The 15999-nt window shown below is 42.9% G+C and overlaps 2 protein-coding genes across 3 annotated transcripts; one reads left to right on the forward strand and one right to left on the reverse strand.

Moving 5' to 3' along the window:
- The first annotated feature begins 257 nt into the window (after positions 1-257).
- Positions 258-3968, forward strand: LOC109853751 (splicing factor 3A subunit 1-like). 2 transcript variants are annotated; one of them, XM_020426143.1, is made up of 11 exons: positions 260-661; positions 848-1178; positions 1256-1415; positions 1500-1781; positions 1900-2010; positions 2088-2256; positions 2335-3024; positions 3109-3170; positions 3269-3379; positions 3470-3643; positions 3735-3968. In XM_020426143.1, exons 1-11 carry the CDS (start codon positions 556-558, stop codon positions 3837-3839), a joined length of 2301 nt encoding a protein of 766 aa, XP_020281732.1. In that variant the 5' UTR covers positions 260-555; the 3' UTR covers positions 3840-3968. The 2 variants fall into 2 exon arrangements, with proteins under 2 accessions (XP_020281731.1, XP_020281732.1); XM_020426142.1 differs by having other exon boundaries at positions 258-661; positions 2088-3024.
- A 438-nt stretch (positions 3969-4406) lies between these two features.
- On the reverse strand, positions 4407-9808 carry LOC109853772 (xylulose kinase). Its single transcript, XM_020426171.1, has 12 exons — positions 9477-9808; positions 7600-7682; positions 7344-7497; positions 7008-7187; positions 6570-6671; positions 5952-6083; positions 5718-5871; positions 5477-5621; positions 5116-5405; positions 4936-5033; positions 4703-4843; positions 4407-4622 (listed from the first exon to the last, which is right to left on the reverse strand). Exons 1-12 carry the CDS (start codon positions 9528-9530, stop codon positions 4542-4544), a joined length of 1614 nt encoding a protein of 537 aa, XP_020281760.1. The 5' UTR covers positions 9531-9808; the 3' UTR covers positions 4407-4541.
- Positions 9809-15999: the final 6191 nt, after the last annotated feature.

A 15999-nucleotide genomic window follows, 5' to 3' on the forward strand; every position in this document is an offset into this window, starting at 1 on the left:
ATTTTAAGTCATTTTTCTTTCTCTATTTTTTTCTACACTTTTTATCTTTAAGATTTTAATAAATATTATTTCATTATTGTTTTATTTGTACGCTATCATGGAAGTTTTCTCAGAAGCTGCGAATCTTTTAAATTTAGAATATTATTTTACTTTATTTTTTAACGGTTTTTATTTTAAAAAAATTATAAAAATTGACTTCATTAAAAATTAACTGTGACTAGAGAGAATACTGAGAGCGGCCAGGCCTATGAGAGAATGTGTAATTGCTTTTCTGCCCTGTAAGCCAGCGCAATGTGTGGGTGGTACACATTGGCAACTACGTAGTCATGTCCACGAACAACTTGTCGGTACCTATGCACAAACATGGAAAATGGTTCTATTCCGTGTTATGTTCCGCGAGTGCGTTTGACGTTTCATATGGCCCTGGCTCTGGCCGCTTTCAGTCTTTTCTCCGGCGTGTGTGAAGATATTTACCTACTTATTATGTGATAATTTTTTGAGTTTTAAAAACTATAACATTTGTGCAATAAACTTGACATACAATTTGTGAACAAAATGTCGGAAGTAGCGGTGCAACAACCACCGCTAATAGAGAATGAAGATAATGCTCCTTCGTCACAGCCGATTGTGGGCATTATTTATCCGCCTCCAGAGGTTAGGAGTATCCTTTACCAAAAAACACAAGAAATGCGAAAAATATAAATATGCACTGCAAGGCATTACTGGGAAAAAGTGGTGCAAGTACAAATGAATTTTTTATGCGATACATTTGAAGTTGCCAGTCAGCTCTGAGTTACCACTGTTCGCTTGACATAAGAAGTATTGTTCTTCCTTATTAAAACTTCAGATATCGTTGACAAAACTGCCAGCTTTGTGGCGAGGAATGGGCCAGAGTTTGAGTCTAGAATCAGACAAAATGAGTTGGGCAATCCGAAATTCAATTTTTTAAACTTTGGTGATCCCTATCATGCGTATTATCAGCACAAAGTAAAGGAGTTTAAAGAGGGTAAAGGTCAAGAACCTATGGTAGGTTCAATTCCTCTGAAGAGTGTTAATCTTACTGCACATCAGAAGCAGCAGGAGATCTTGAAACAAGTTGAACAACCATTTGTGCCTAAGGATCCACCAGCTGAGTTTGAATTTATAGCAGATCCTCCATCTATATCAGCTCTTGATTTGTGTGTAATAAGTTTCATATGTAATTATTGTTTTTTTTTATATAAAAAGTGTACAAAATTGTATGTTTCTTTTTCAGAGATATTGTAAAGCTAACAGCTCAATTTGTTGCACGTAATGGAAGACAATTCTTAACAAATCTAATGAATCGTGAGCAAAGGAATTTCCAATTTGACTTTTTGCGCCCTCAACATTCCTTGTTTCAGTACTTCACCAAACTGTTGGAGCAATATACCAAGGTAGACAAATAAGCAATTGTTTTGCTATAAATATTGACATAAATTTTTACTGTGTAAAATTTCACATTTTATATATTTTAACAGGTACTGATTCCACCTAAGGATTTACTGTCACGTCTTAGAGACGAAGCTTCCAACAGGGACAAAATCTTGGAGCAAGTAAAATATCGTGCTGAATATTTAAAATATCAGGAGGCACAGAGACGTAAAGAGGAAGAAGAATTAGAAAGAGAGAGAGTTGCATATGCACAGATTGATTGGCACGATTTTGTTGTGGTTGAAACTGTGGATTATCAACAATTTGAAGTCGGTAATTTTCCAGCACCAACAACACCGGACGAAGTTGGCGCGCGTGTTCTCATGCAGGTTTGATCACAATTTTGTTTTTAAAAATTGCTTATTTCATTAGTTGGAAGATAAAAAAATCTTTGATTCACATCAAATATTGGATTACTTGAAAAGATTTTTGTTTATGTGTGCGTAGGAACGTATAGAGGAAGGTGAAGATGTGGAAATGCAAATCGATAGTGATGCAGAAGAGGAAACACAAGCGCGTACAGAAGGCGAGAAAGATCGTGCGAAAGACAACAATCAAGTAAGTGTTTTAATATTTATTTGTCAAGACGATTTTATTGTATCATATGTTACTATTTTTCACATTACTATTTCAAGGTAGAAGATATGGAAGAAGATTCTAGCGAGGAAGACGACATATCTCCACCGGGTGACACTCACAAATCCAAAGAGCTCAAACCGCGCGAGACGAATATGCAGCCTCCACCATTACCGCCTACGCCAGGAAATGTGGTGGTCAAGAAAGGATACGATCCGAAACAATACGGTAAAAAACATATCTTTCTATCAATCGCTCTATTATCGCTTGGATACAAAAATTTTATTCTTAATATATTTGTTACAGTTAATAAAACTGCTCGTCCTGTGGCTCCGGATGAGTATTTGATCTCGCCGATTACTGGCGAACGTATACCTGCTAGTAAAGTGCAAGAACATATGCGTATCGGACTGTTGGATCCGCGCTGGGTCGAACAGAGAGACAAGCATCTGGACAAATTGGCACAGGAAACCGTATTTGCGCCGGGCACAGCGATCGAAGCGAGTCTCAAGCAGCTCGCCGAGAGACGTACCGATATATTTGGTGTTGGTGACGAAGAAACCGCGATCGGTAAAAAGATTGGCGAGGAGGACAAGAAGAAGGATGATAAAGTCACTTGGGACGGTCACACCTCAAGTGTGGAAGCAGCTACGAGAGCTGCGCGCGCGAATATCACGCTGGAAGAACAAATTCATCAGATACATAAGGTCAAGGGTCTCCTTCCTGACGAAGAGAAAGAGAAAATCGGTCCGAAACCGGTGAATCGTGCGACCGAACTTACTCATATGGCTGCAGCTGCTTCTAAGCCGCAAGCTACTTTGAAAGCACCTCCGAAACCTCCCGCGCCGAAGCCTATACCAGTGCCCACTCAACCGCCTCCACCGCCAACCATGAGTATGCCTGCCCCCATGGGCATACCCCAACCGATGATGCCGCAGGCGCCGATGATGATGATGCCTATGCCACCTATGTCGGCCAGACCGCCACCTTTGATGAGTACGAAACTATATTCTATATATCTTGAAAAATATTATTGCACTTTTATAGACAAAGGTAAACGAACTAAACCATCTGTTGCAGCGCCAGCAATGTCACCGTTCATGCCGGCACCACCACCGATACAGCCACCGATGGCACCCGCTGTAAGTAATTTTTTTTTATGAACTCAATTGTGTACATTTTCTTTTTTACTATATTATATAAACTTAAAATTTAATTAATCTTATTCTTTTTTTTAAAGATCGGATTAAAGCATCCTCCTAACAAGCCGATGGAAGAAGAGCCGCAAGCTAAGAAACTCAGNACCGAAGACTCATTAATTCCGGAGCAACAATTTCTTGCTAGAAACAAAGTAAGAAAAAAATAATTATATATCTCTTTAACTACGTCGCGTGCAGTTGGGACTATGGCTAAGTTTCTATTTAAAACAAAATTGTTGCAGGGTCCCGTACAGCTTAATATTGCTGTACCTATGATGACTGAGAAAGCTGAATGGAAATTGAACGGACAAACGTTGAATATTACTTTACAAACAAGCGATACCGTGGCAACCATGAAAGCGCTTATTCACGAGCAAACTGGCATGCCGCCTGGAAAGCAAAAGTTACAGTATGAGGTATATATAACGATCGTTAATCAAAGTTTACACATAGAAATGAGATTGCAAGTAAATATCAGATTCTACAAACTTGACTTTCTATTTCTAGGGAATGTTCTTCAAGGATGGTAACACCCTCGCGTATTACAATTTAACTTCGGGCAATGTTATCAACCTGTTGCCGAAAGAAAGAGGTGGTAGGAAAAGTAAATAAATAAAAAGGTATGAAAACATTTGAGAAATATATATGCACCTAATATATATTGATAATATAATATTGGACCAGTTCTTACGCCATCAGCTATTATAGAAAAGAATCCAAAATACATATATTCGATTAAAATATATGTCATATTTATTTAATCCACATAAATATTAGAATATAACAATTATCTATAATTTATAACGCAAATTTAATGTTACATTAAATATTTTTGTTATAATTTGTCATTTTTTTATATTATATTACGTATTTTTTAAATCGTTAAAATTTGATAACATGTATTTGTTGTTACAATAAATCATAAAAATATTTCGGTTATAAAGCTTTTTAAAAAATGAGGAAATATTTCATCTGTTCTATACAAAATATATGAAATTCTCGCGTTTATAAAACACTTCTACGATATCTTCTCTCGTAATATAATAAAAAAGAGATATGTTGTAAGTTTTATAAACATATCTAATTTACAGAGGAGAGTATATAGCAATGAAAAACGACTATATATATTTATATATTTATATATTTTATGTATATATTTATATATTGGTATGTATATATATGTATATATATTTGTATATATATATTTGTATTTATATATTTATACAGTACTTTTAAAAGCATAAGTCTTTTGAAATACGGAATGTATAAAAAGGCCTCTTTCTTTAGAATATTTAGTTACTATTTACAAATATTTTACATATATTTCTTTTCACTTTGTTTCCTCAATATCTGATTTACAATTCTGCGATAACGCACCGTCATAGGTTTATAAATCTAAAATTATGTTTCGATTTTAGAATTTATAAATTGTAATTGTAATAAAAGATAGTAAAATAATTTTGGTTTGTGCTTACGGATTCGGCATCGTCGTAAGGTTGGCATACAAGAGTTAATTCTGGCAAGCAGCGTGTAATTTCGTCGAAACTGCAATTATTCCGTAACAAACCGTGTTTCGCATGATACGCCGCACCCATCATGGCCGAATTAGCTGCTTCCTTTCGAATTAAAATTACAGATACAAAAACCTTTCGTATATTCCAAAATAAACAAACGATAATAAAAATTTATTCGTTATTTTTGTGTTTACCAGAACATACACCGGTGAGTTAAACACATCGGAGAGCACTTGTAGTATAGCTTTATTTATCGATGCGCCTCCCGTTGCGATTATCCGCGTGTCGGATCCTGCGTGCGCACAAAAGAGAAACAGAGAACGTCATGAATTGTTGATTGCGAAATAAGAACGTGCTAAGAAAGTCGCGTTTACCGATGACAAATCCAAAGTCTTCGGCGTACGCTCTCTTTGCGACAAATTGACCTTCGACGAGCGCTCTCACTTCCACTTCCTTCGAACTGTAACGGGAGATCTCGTCGTTAGCTTTGTTGTATCTGTAATCGCCAACGACAAACGGCAGGATCTCTTGCATGTCGAAGTACAAAGCAAAGTTTCCGAAATTTCCCCGCGGTGTGCTTTCCAATAATTCGTTGAATATCTGCCAGCTACCCTGCGCAGCCTCGTTACGTATTCTTTCGCGCGTTAACGAACCGTTCTTGAAACTGTAATTAATGAAAATTAATTACTGTCGCTCTTATTGTTTTATTACGACAGGAATTACATATCTGTTTACCCGAGTAACGCCATGTAAGCCTGATCGTTCACCGGATTGCACAGCACATGACCATCCGTTATGGTTTTTGGCTCGTTTAACCACAAGATTAAAGTATCGCTCGTACCCAAGCTGCAAGCGATATCACCTTCTTTTAGCCTCATACCTACGTATATACCATTTGCATTATGAATACAAGTGTTTTCTAGCGCGAGACGCGCGTCGAATTAATCAGACCGTCACCGAACGATGTACTACGTACCGACCAGGGAACTTGGATTGTCTCCGGTAAACGCGATTATTCTACACTTCTCGTTGAAACCGAATCTTTCCGCGAAATAGGCCGATATACATCCGATATCGGTGCACGAGGAAACAGGTTTATCCAATTTTTCTCTCAGTCCCGATGCGCAAGTCTACGTGTGCGACACACAGCAAGAACGAACGTAAATTACACATGCGTATGTGATGTATACACAGAAACGTTATGTATTACCTCCAATAACAGATCGTCCCAGTCCTTCGTCCTAATGTTTAACAGATTCATACCCGAGCCGTCCGACCAATCGATTGGCGCGTAATCGCCCAGGAACAGGGAAGCGAGAAAGCTACTGATCAACGAAATTCTCTGGAGAAAAAACAAAGAACGCGCGTAATAAATAATAATGACAATGTTTGCGAACGCGTTTTGGGAAGCGGCGCGAAACGTATGACGCATGCGAGTCGGATCATCGGGATATAAGTAGAGGCGTTAGATCACGCAGCGCGGAGATTCTACATCGTGGAAACTTTGTTTGAATTTTACGCGCACATTCGCACTCTGGAAACCGAAAGACTGAAATTAATATTGTAATCAAAACTCCGTAAGAGGACACAAGAGTAAGTCAACTACTATGTGAATTCGAACGAGATTTTGATCACACTCTAATGATCACGACAAATGCACTGACACACACACACAGATATCGCACAGAACATCGCAAAAAAACAGAAGCGACACACAATCGTATCATTATCAATCAGTAATAACCATACGTAACGATTATACCTCGATCGATTGCCTCGTTTCTCATTTTTTTGGAAGAAGAAGCCATGAGTTTTTAGTAGATAATACCTCAGTGTTGCAGTAGGCTTCCGGTTTCGTGCGCGCTACTTTTGCTATCTGCGGTCCCGAGAATCTCTCGTACGCCCGCGAACCCGTTATTTCCGCTAATTTCTGAAATCACACGCGACACGCGTGAATGAACCTCGTCGAACTATTGTTGTGTGTTCTAACAGTAAATCTAAAGCGGCGCTTGGATTTTTAAATATTTGACGAATCTATTCTCGCACATTTACGAACCGTCGGGTCCGTTAAAAAAAAAAAAAAAAAAGGAAACATCACAGAAATAGCGTCTCGTGAAAAAAAAACTAATGTTTGACGAATCAAGTATCAGAAATAAGCGCACATTTGCGAAAAACGACGAACGTATTCATAATTAAGCTTGGACATATTTGAGAAAAGAATACGTTGATTCTTCTTGTTCCGTGTGTAAAAAGCCGGGATGCTTACATGAGGTCCACCCACGATCTCCTCCAAAACGCTACATTCTTTCGACGTACTAGAATCCATCCACACGGGCGAGTGAGTCACGGAGAAGGACGTAGCGAACTGTTCGTACAGAAATTTCGCGGGATCCAAATGTCGGAGTCGACTTTGACTGCCTTTGCCCCAGTAAACCGTGCCGTGTTGCTAACGTAAGTAAAGTGCAAAAGAATGGAAAAAATAGAATGTACCAAAAAAAAAAAAAAGGATTAAAAACAGGATTCCGTACATACTCGATATATTCGCATTAAACTAATCGAGTTTTATATTTTAAATATTGTTTCCACATAACTGGGGCATTACCTGCGCGCATCCAGAAATGGCTGACACTTTACCAAAGTCAACACCGCAGACGCGTAACTTATCGAGTATCATGTCTAAGGCCTTAACCCACATTAAAGAAGGCACCACCACAACGTGCGGCTCATCTTTCTTCTGTATAACTCCACCGTAAGTTCTGTAACAGTTTGTGCGTTTTATCCGCGTATATTTTGTGACGAGACAAAAAAGCGCAAAATTAATTAGTTTCAATTTTATAAACGACACTCGAATAACGCACCTAAATTCCGGCAGATCGTTGTCGAATTGTACATTGGTTTCGTGAAGGATGGCTAGATTGTCATCAACCACCACAGCTTTCAACTGAAATTAGATTCGCAAACGCGACCTCAATATGTTCAAAGTTGCCGAAAGAATTATACGTTTTATTTTTGAACACATTTGATTCTTTAAAATAAACTTATATATTACGCGCGCGCGTTTTTTTCGTAACACACATACATAACATCTTTCTAACGTCATACATATATTCGATCATCCATTTTCTTATCTCGCAAACATATCCGTACATTTAAGTTGGAGAAATAATGATTAATTAGCTCGTGGCCGCGCCAAGTTGAACGGTGTCTTTAAAAAATTTCATAGCTGATACATAGAGATAAACAATATATCATAATAATATGCAATAAAGAGAAACATGTGCGCCAATATGCGCAGGCTATTTATATGAATCGCCGCGTTGTTTGTACGCCGGAGGCATGGTACCGAGTGAGTGTACACACATTTAGATAGCCTCTCTCATGCATGCATTTTTATGTCAACGTGTCCCGCGATATTAATTATCGGCTCAATATTTCTATCTCTCGCCGCAACATTTTTGCCATCTCGCAGATATAACTTACAACACGCTCCGCGCGCGTATCTGTCGACACACGCGGTGTTATCGCTCTTTATTAGATAATAGTGACCCGAAGACGTCAGAACGCGTTGCAACGCCTCGACTCGTGTGTCTTTTCTGCGTAGAACCGTTTAGAATATATACGTACGTACACCTTACGATCGCAATATCTATTGATACACACCCTGAAAAGCGTGTAAACACCCACACGCGCGTCGACAGGTCGCAGCTATAATAAGACTCGACTAACGAACGTAAGTCGTGTTTATGATCGTTTCTCGTGTTATCAAGACATATTGACAAGTCTTTGATCATCGACGACACCAGTAATTGTACGGCAATTAGAAGATTTCATTTAAATGAAAATCAGATCTCTTAGAATGTGTGCTTCAATTAAAAATATATTTCAGAGAAATATATTGCGCGCGCTCACACAAATTTTCTCACACGTGCAATTAGCTGTTGCAAGTCGCCGCGCTTTTGCTACTTTTTTCCCAGCACAATTTCCGGTGCGATCCGAGGAAATGAGATTAGTCTCGCGTGCATCGGTTCGATATAATTATGAATATTCCGTGAGAGAGAACGTTCCCCGCACCAATTCAATGGAAATTACCTGAAAACTCATCTCGCGGTGATTCTTGTTGTTGGAAATTTTTTATTATTCGTCCGTTGTGTCACGAAAAGAAGAAAATTTGTTCTTCCGCGTTCTTTCCCCATCTCCGTCGTTATATTTTCAAAAAAAAAAAAAACGCGCGCGCAATATTTCGCCGACGTCAGCGCGACAACGTTGTGACAGAAAATCATCACGTGAAGTTTCGGAGATTTTGTCCAAATAAGATAATCGAATTGTTGTGTCAATAACCGTCGCGTCACGCGATTGCACATCCATCGATCGAGTTCTCTCCACGTGGTGTAACGCGCCGGGTGCGCCACGAAAATTACTGCCAACTGTTCGCAGTTTTACGACACGAATTTATTTGTTCAATTTTGCACGCTCGATTGAAATGCAGACACGCACGTAAGTCCAAAACAAAATTCAGATAAGACTCAAATAAAAATATCCAAATGTAATGTCTAAGAGATTTTTAGATGATCAATTTTTCGAATACATATTTTGTGCGTTAAACGCTTCAGAGTTCTTTTGCAGCTTACGCGCTTGTGTCGTAAACGCATTTCCGAGCATATGTGTGTACGTACATATATATACATACATATATGTATACAATATACATATACACATGTACCGCTATCGTCTTTACCTGCTGCGTGCTCAGGTCCAATCCAAGATACGTTGCTGTCAACTGCTCGTCCATGTTTACGGTATGGTATCGTACGCGAGAGCGACGGCAGGGAATACGTACGCGACCAACTTGTTTCGACGCGCTCGTCGTACGCTAGAGCGACTAAAATCAGACTAAATAACGAACGAACGCGCGGGCCTGTGCGAGGCCCACGTAGTTACATCCTCGGCAGAGCGCTTTAGACACGTCCGTTGTTTAGACGTTACGCGTTACGCGCTGTTTCGCGCGGGACGCGGTTACAACAAACAACATGACTTGCCAGAAGTAATGTTATCGTTTTTACCAACGAGGCGTCTTTCCCGGCCGCGAGCGCTATTGCTCTAGGGTTTACATAACGCGCTCTCGCCCGGATCTGACTAGAAATTGTTGGCGTGGCACGACCAAGAGAACGAACAAACCACACCGCGTGGTATATAGCGGTGTTGATATGATATCAAAGAACGAGAGATCAGCTTGAGGTAAGTGCGGAGAAAGGTAACGTATATATTGACCAGGTAAAAGGAGAGGATAAGACATCGTCGCGTAGCGCGAGCTTCCTTATCGGCGGCTTATCCCACAAACGAGTGAGTGGTGTGTGTATCACCTGCGCGTCCGCACCTGCTGCAACGACGTCGCGGCTTGCAATTGCCGTTATCAGAGGAGCTTCTTCCGCGGTCTTGAACGGGTAACACAAGGTGTCACGAAAATAAACGCGGAGATTCGGAAGCAGATGTTATTCTCTTCGACACTCTCTCTCTCTCTTCTCCCGATGAATTCGAAACTATAGTCTTTTCTTGAGAAAAAAACTGCGTCAAAAATGAATTTGTACGTATACTCGTAAATATTAATTACATATATATAGATTAGATTGGATGGAGATTAATTAAAAATTTAGTCACCAATATAATTCGCGATAAATATTTAGTTTTTAATATCGAGAGATAAGAATAAATAAATCACATCCGTATTTATAGAATTTCTCAACAGTTCTTAATTCTTTTATATTATCGCGTTAATTTTCCGTCTAAATATAAACATAAAGATATAAAAGAAGAACGTACGCGTGCAGCAGATAACGAAATAAGCGGAAATTCAAGATAACGGACCAAAAACAAAACGATCAGACAATGGCCTTAAGATTTTTGATATTTTGAGGATAGTCGGCAATCGGAACGCGCAGGCTATGCCGGAGGCGGTTTTGCGAACGACGACGAGAGCCGAAACGTTCGAGACGACACGGGGAGACAGCAGAGCAAAGCAGAAAGAGCGGAGCGCTGGTGCACGTACGAGTGTGCACGGAGTTTGTTTGCGTAGTTGAGGATCGTATGTGCACGCAGGGCGGAGATCGGCTGCGCCGGGGGTGCTCTCCGCATAGGCGCCAAGTAATCTTTTCAAAAAGGAAGAGACGCGCGTCTCCGTTCGAAAACATCCGAGAGAGAGAGAAAGAAAGAAAGAGATAACTTGAAAGATTTTATATCAAAACTTATCGTTATGTATCTCCATAATGTAAGATACATGACTGATGTAATGTCTTTGATATAACTTCTCGATTATATATAGATTTTAGTTCAATTTAATTCCGTGACAATTCAATGGTTTTTATTAGATGTGACATTCTTTTGAAATTTTATATATATATGTGTGTAGAGTAATATACACTTACACATTGTTATCAGCTGTTATATCTCCAGCTTATATTTGTTGAAAGAAATAAACACACGCAGTTAACTAACGGAGGAATTAATACAGCGTCCCTTCTTTGTGGCGCCTATGGGCTTAGCCCACGCCTGTTTGTCGGTCCCGTTGCCCTATAATCGCGCGGTATACAGATAATGGTTTGGGTTAAGGGACGCCACGTCGGGGCCGGTATATCAGGAGGAAGACGAGAGGAAGAAAAGAGAAAGAGAGATATCGGGGAAAAGGAAATGTGTGCGCGTCGCCAGCAGCGGCGCCGGGAAGGGCTGCCTTCATAAAACACAGCTCCGATAGTTTCGAAGGGCCGCCGATTCCGCGCCGCGATGATGGCGCAAGAGAGAGAGATAGAGAGAGAGACGATCAAACGAACGAACGGCAATCGGGACGAACCATTCGCCGGCTCTCGAATCACGTCCGAGTCCCATTATCCGGCTGGCCCTCAGCTACGAAATGATCCACGTTCGGTTTTCTGTTACGCGCCGCAGGATCGTGATCTAATTACGCGAACGAGTTGCGGCGGCGGCGCGCGCGCGCGCCGCAGCGTCAGTTACCGGATTGATGCCTTGTTTGTTATAACGATGGGGCCGTGGAATTTCCCCGCGGGCTCTCCGACGACGCGGCGCGCTCTGCGGTCAATTCCACTCCTTCAGCGGAGAAAAAACAGCACATGCACAGGAAGGCAGAACAAAAGAATCAATATATATATATATGTATATTACAATTACAAAAAATCACATTGATCTTCAGTCGAAATGTTGCACAACTTGCTTGAGGACGTAATCTCGACAGGCTCATTTGTTTAAAACGTTACAGTTTTATCTCCGGAAACGTTTAGATAATGAGACAAGAACGATTATTAATTTGTATATTTAACTTGTGTGTTATGGAAAAACGCGTTCTATCTCCGCGCGGTGTAAAAATAATAATAGCAAACAATTTTAACCGCTTAGCGAGATATAAATGACGATACGTCATACGTGTAACACGCATCAATGTGTGCGTTCGGACTCGTAATGATTTGTAGATTGACAAATGGTCAGATTGCTGAGAAACATGCGTGCACAACACCGCGCGGCAACGCGGTAATTTCAACGCTCCGCTAACTGCAATCGTCGCGAACGCCGAACTTTGCGTAAGAGGCTTATGTCCATTAAAGATTGAGAAATTACGAGAAAACATGTGTCCCCGTTGCTCTGATTAGTCACGCTTCATGCGATCTCGGTGCAGTTTCAATCCTTCAACGAGCGAGCCTGCGAACAACGCTTGCCGATACGACGATCGACGCGATTGATATTAATTCGCGAGAGCGATCTTTTGACAGTCGTTTCATCATTTACCTAAACACATCCGCGCCGCGAAGCAGATCGCTTTGTGCACAGAGAGAGCGGGGAAAGAGCAGAGGGCGCCGGAACCCAAAGAACGAAGAGGGTTGGGGTCGTGCGGATGGCGACGGCGACAGCCGGCTGGCAGAGCCACGTCGTCGCCGTCGAACGAACGACGACGACGACGACGATGAAACGACGACGGCTGCTCTCTCCCGGCTGCAGACAGACGAAACCGAGCGAGAAAGGGACAGAGAGAAAGAGACAGCCAGGCGCCGATTCGGAGCGACCGGCCGGCGCTAACCTCCTCGACGCCAAGCGTGGAGCGGCGTCGCCGACGTCGCCACCGGGCGTACCGACGGCGACGAAGACGACGACGACGGTGATGTCGACGACGACGACGAGCAATGCGAGAATACTTCTTCTGGCACCCGCCACGACGCACGGGGGGTGAGAAGACGCCGTTGCTAGTCGGACGCCAACCCGGGGGGACGAACGCCTCGTCCTCACTTCTCCCTTTCTCTATCTCCCACGATGCACTCCACGCTCATCCCCCTCTCGGATATTGTCATCCGAAATCCCCGATTCCTAGACGCGTCAATAGCGTCATCGCCGGTTTTGTACGAGGGTGTAATAGAAGAAATAGCACGGCGATGTTATTTCGTCGGAGGGGACGATCAGTCGCAAATTAACGGAAGTTGTTTCTTTTTATTTTTCTTTTTATTTTTCCCGGTCTTGTGTTACGCGACTCGGACCTGGCCATAAATCGGAAAACTTTACGATTGGTCAGCTCGATGTTGTTCTTTTAATAAAAGATTCTAACATGTTTTTACTCAAATAAAATATTGTGAAATAAAATTATATATATATATATATAACGTTTTAAAAAGATACAAAAATTTATTTACATTACTCACGGCGCATCGACCGCGATGTCGCAGTCACTTTATTGTTGCATAGACATGTTTTCCCCGCGAAGAGAGACAAGAAAATGTCTATGGCACCGTTTAATTCCCACCAAACGTCGCAACCCTATAATTCCCTGCTGATCGCACGTAGTTTACAACGGGAAACTGGGGAAATCCCGGTGATCGCAATCACCGCGCGCTCCTAGATCCAGAACGATAATTCATTTTTTTCGGGGGCGGCGGTGTATAGACGCGGCGCCTGGTCTAGATAGAACGAGAAAGAGAAACGAACCCCTTCCCCGCCGGAGGCGGGAGTGTACCCGTCGTTTTAACCCCGTGCCAGAGAGCGCCTATCCCCGGCAACATTCGCGGAAAAGTAGTAGACGCGGCTCTGGCACCCGAAGAGGGGGCGGGCGACGACTACGACGGCTCCAGCGTGGGGCGCCAAGTGTTTTGATGCTTGTTATGCGAAGGGGAACTTGATAAACAACGGGACGGAGAACCGGAGCCCCGGTGCCGGACGGACCCGGATCATCACCGCTTCTTTCCCTCCCCGTCTCTCCCCCTTCCGGCTCGCCGCGGACGCGAATGGACGTCCGACCGACTGGCTGCGCCCGTGTCATTACGAAAGAATTGATGTCCTGACACTACGGCGTCATTCCGTTTTTCTAACTTGTTGTCCTGACTATCGGAGCGGAGAGAGACGACTGTCGTTAGCTGTGGTGCCGAGGTGCCGCGGTTTCCGAACGATATAAATAGACGATTGCAAATTTTCATTGACAGCTCATTGTGACGGTTTATAAGAATACAATTGGGATTGTTCTTTTTTTTTTTTTTTTAATAACGTATCTCCGTTGTGACATCTGAACATTCAACGTTGCGTGTGCGAATATTTCGGATACGTAAAACAAAAATAAAAAAATAAAAAAAAAACAATAAATTTTACTAAACGATACACCGCACGGTTAATCTTCTTGAGAAAAAAAATCTGTAATTTACTTTCCGCGCCTAGCGCGAACACGCATTCTCACTTTATCGCAAATGCTGGAAATTATCATTAATTACGTTCTCCGACATCTCGGAATAAATGGCTGTTTTCGTATAAGAGCGTTTGTCTCGGATTTCTTTGTGCGCAAGAAATTCACTCGCGAGGCGAGAAGGTAAGAAACGGATAATGATCGTTTGCGGAACGTTTCACCTCGTTCTCTTCGTTATCCGCGTTCCTTTCTTACAAACTTACCGCGCGCGAGAGACCGCGGGAAGAGGGAGGAAGTGGGTGCGAGCGCGCGTGTATATACTTGACGGAAATAGAGCTCAGCTTTGCGGGCGAGTAACGCGCGACGAAAACGAGAGAATGGTACCCCGGTGTGTTTACTCGCTTCCCGCTATTAAGGCACAGGAAATCGCGCGCGAGAACGCGGTGCTCGCGTTTAATTCGCGCGTCGTAAAGTACCCCGTTCGCTTCGAGAGAGCGCACACGAATCGAATCGGGAGGAGGAAGGGGGAAATCGATCCCTAATGTTACTCGAATCGAATCGCGCAGTGATCCGTGCACGACCGCGGCGGGCGGAGAAAACAGAAAAAAGCGGCGCCACGCGTTGTGCAATAATAAAAGTAGATTTTTGAAAACAGTCGTTCTCAATTTAATAAAGCAAAGAGCTAAATGAAATAGGAGAGAAAAGTCGATATAATTTCATAAAGGATAAATCTGTTATTTCAAGAATAACAGAAGGACATAGACTTTTAAATGCGTGCGTTTGAGAGAAAGAAAGAAAGGAAGAATATAAATAGCTATTATATAATTGACCAGACTCTTCTCTGATTGGAATGTATTGACTATAAATCACGGGAATCGCTGTTGGTTCTCTCTTCGACTAGCATAGCGGCGGCGAAGGAACGCGCCGTCGTCGTCGTCGTCGTCACGTCGTTGCAAATGACATTGTTTATCCGCCGCGCCGCCGGGAGCAAGAAGATCCGCCTGAAACCGTATATATCGAAGTCGTCGTTGTCGTCGTCGGTCGTTTGGTTTGACTCGGTCAAGCACCCTGGTGTGTACCAGCAGTCTCGGGCGTTCTCGTTGGCTATGCACGCGCGCGCCAGAACAACCCCGCCGCCTCGTGTCCGCTACACCACCGCCGCGATGCCGGGCGTCGCGCGCACATTGTACGCGACGGCGACATCGTTGTTGTTGTCGTCGTCGTCGTCATCGTTGTCGTCGTCGTCGTCGTCGTCGTCGTCGTCGTGGTCGTCGTCGTCGTCGTTGTTCATACGTACGTGTGTATTATCGGCGACGAAGCGCGCGTACATGTCCGCCGAATCGGCGTCAGGAGCCGCGTCGCCACGTTACTGGCGCGCCGCCGCTCCGTGTCGCCGTGGATTCGCGCCGCATCGCGTCGCGCCACTCCGCACCCGGCAGCCCTTTAAGCGAGTAGACGTCGACGTCGACCACGACGACGACGACGACGACGACGACGACGACGACGACGACGAAGACGAAGACGACGACGATGGCGATGGCGACGGTCGCGAGGCAAGCAAGGGGCGAGCAGAAAGACCGCGAGCGGCTCCAGTCGTCCG

The sequence above is a fragment of the Pseudomyrmex gracilis genome, unplaced genomic scaffold (assembly GCF_002006095.1).
Source record: "Pseudomyrmex gracilis isolate BER0280 unplaced genomic scaffold, ASM200609v1 scaffold_54, whole genome shotgun sequence".
NCBI lineage: Eukaryota > Metazoa > Arthropoda > Insecta > Hymenoptera > Formicidae > Pseudomyrmex > Pseudomyrmex gracilis.

Excerpts from the sequence above, each read along its gene's own strand:
- LOC109853772 (XM_020426171.1), bottom strand. The coding sequence starts at position 9,530 with ATGGACGAGCAGTTGACAGCAACGTATCTTGGATTGGACCTGAGCACG. Across the intron at positions 7,188-7,343 it reads CCATTTCTGGATGCGCGCAG|CAACACGGCACGGTTTACTG; the intron begins GTAATGCCCCAG and ends TACTTACGTTAG. Across the intron at positions 5,034-5,115 it reads AGACTTTGGATTTGTCATCG|GATCCGACACGCGGATAATC; the intron begins GTAAACGCGACT and ends GTGCGCACGCAG.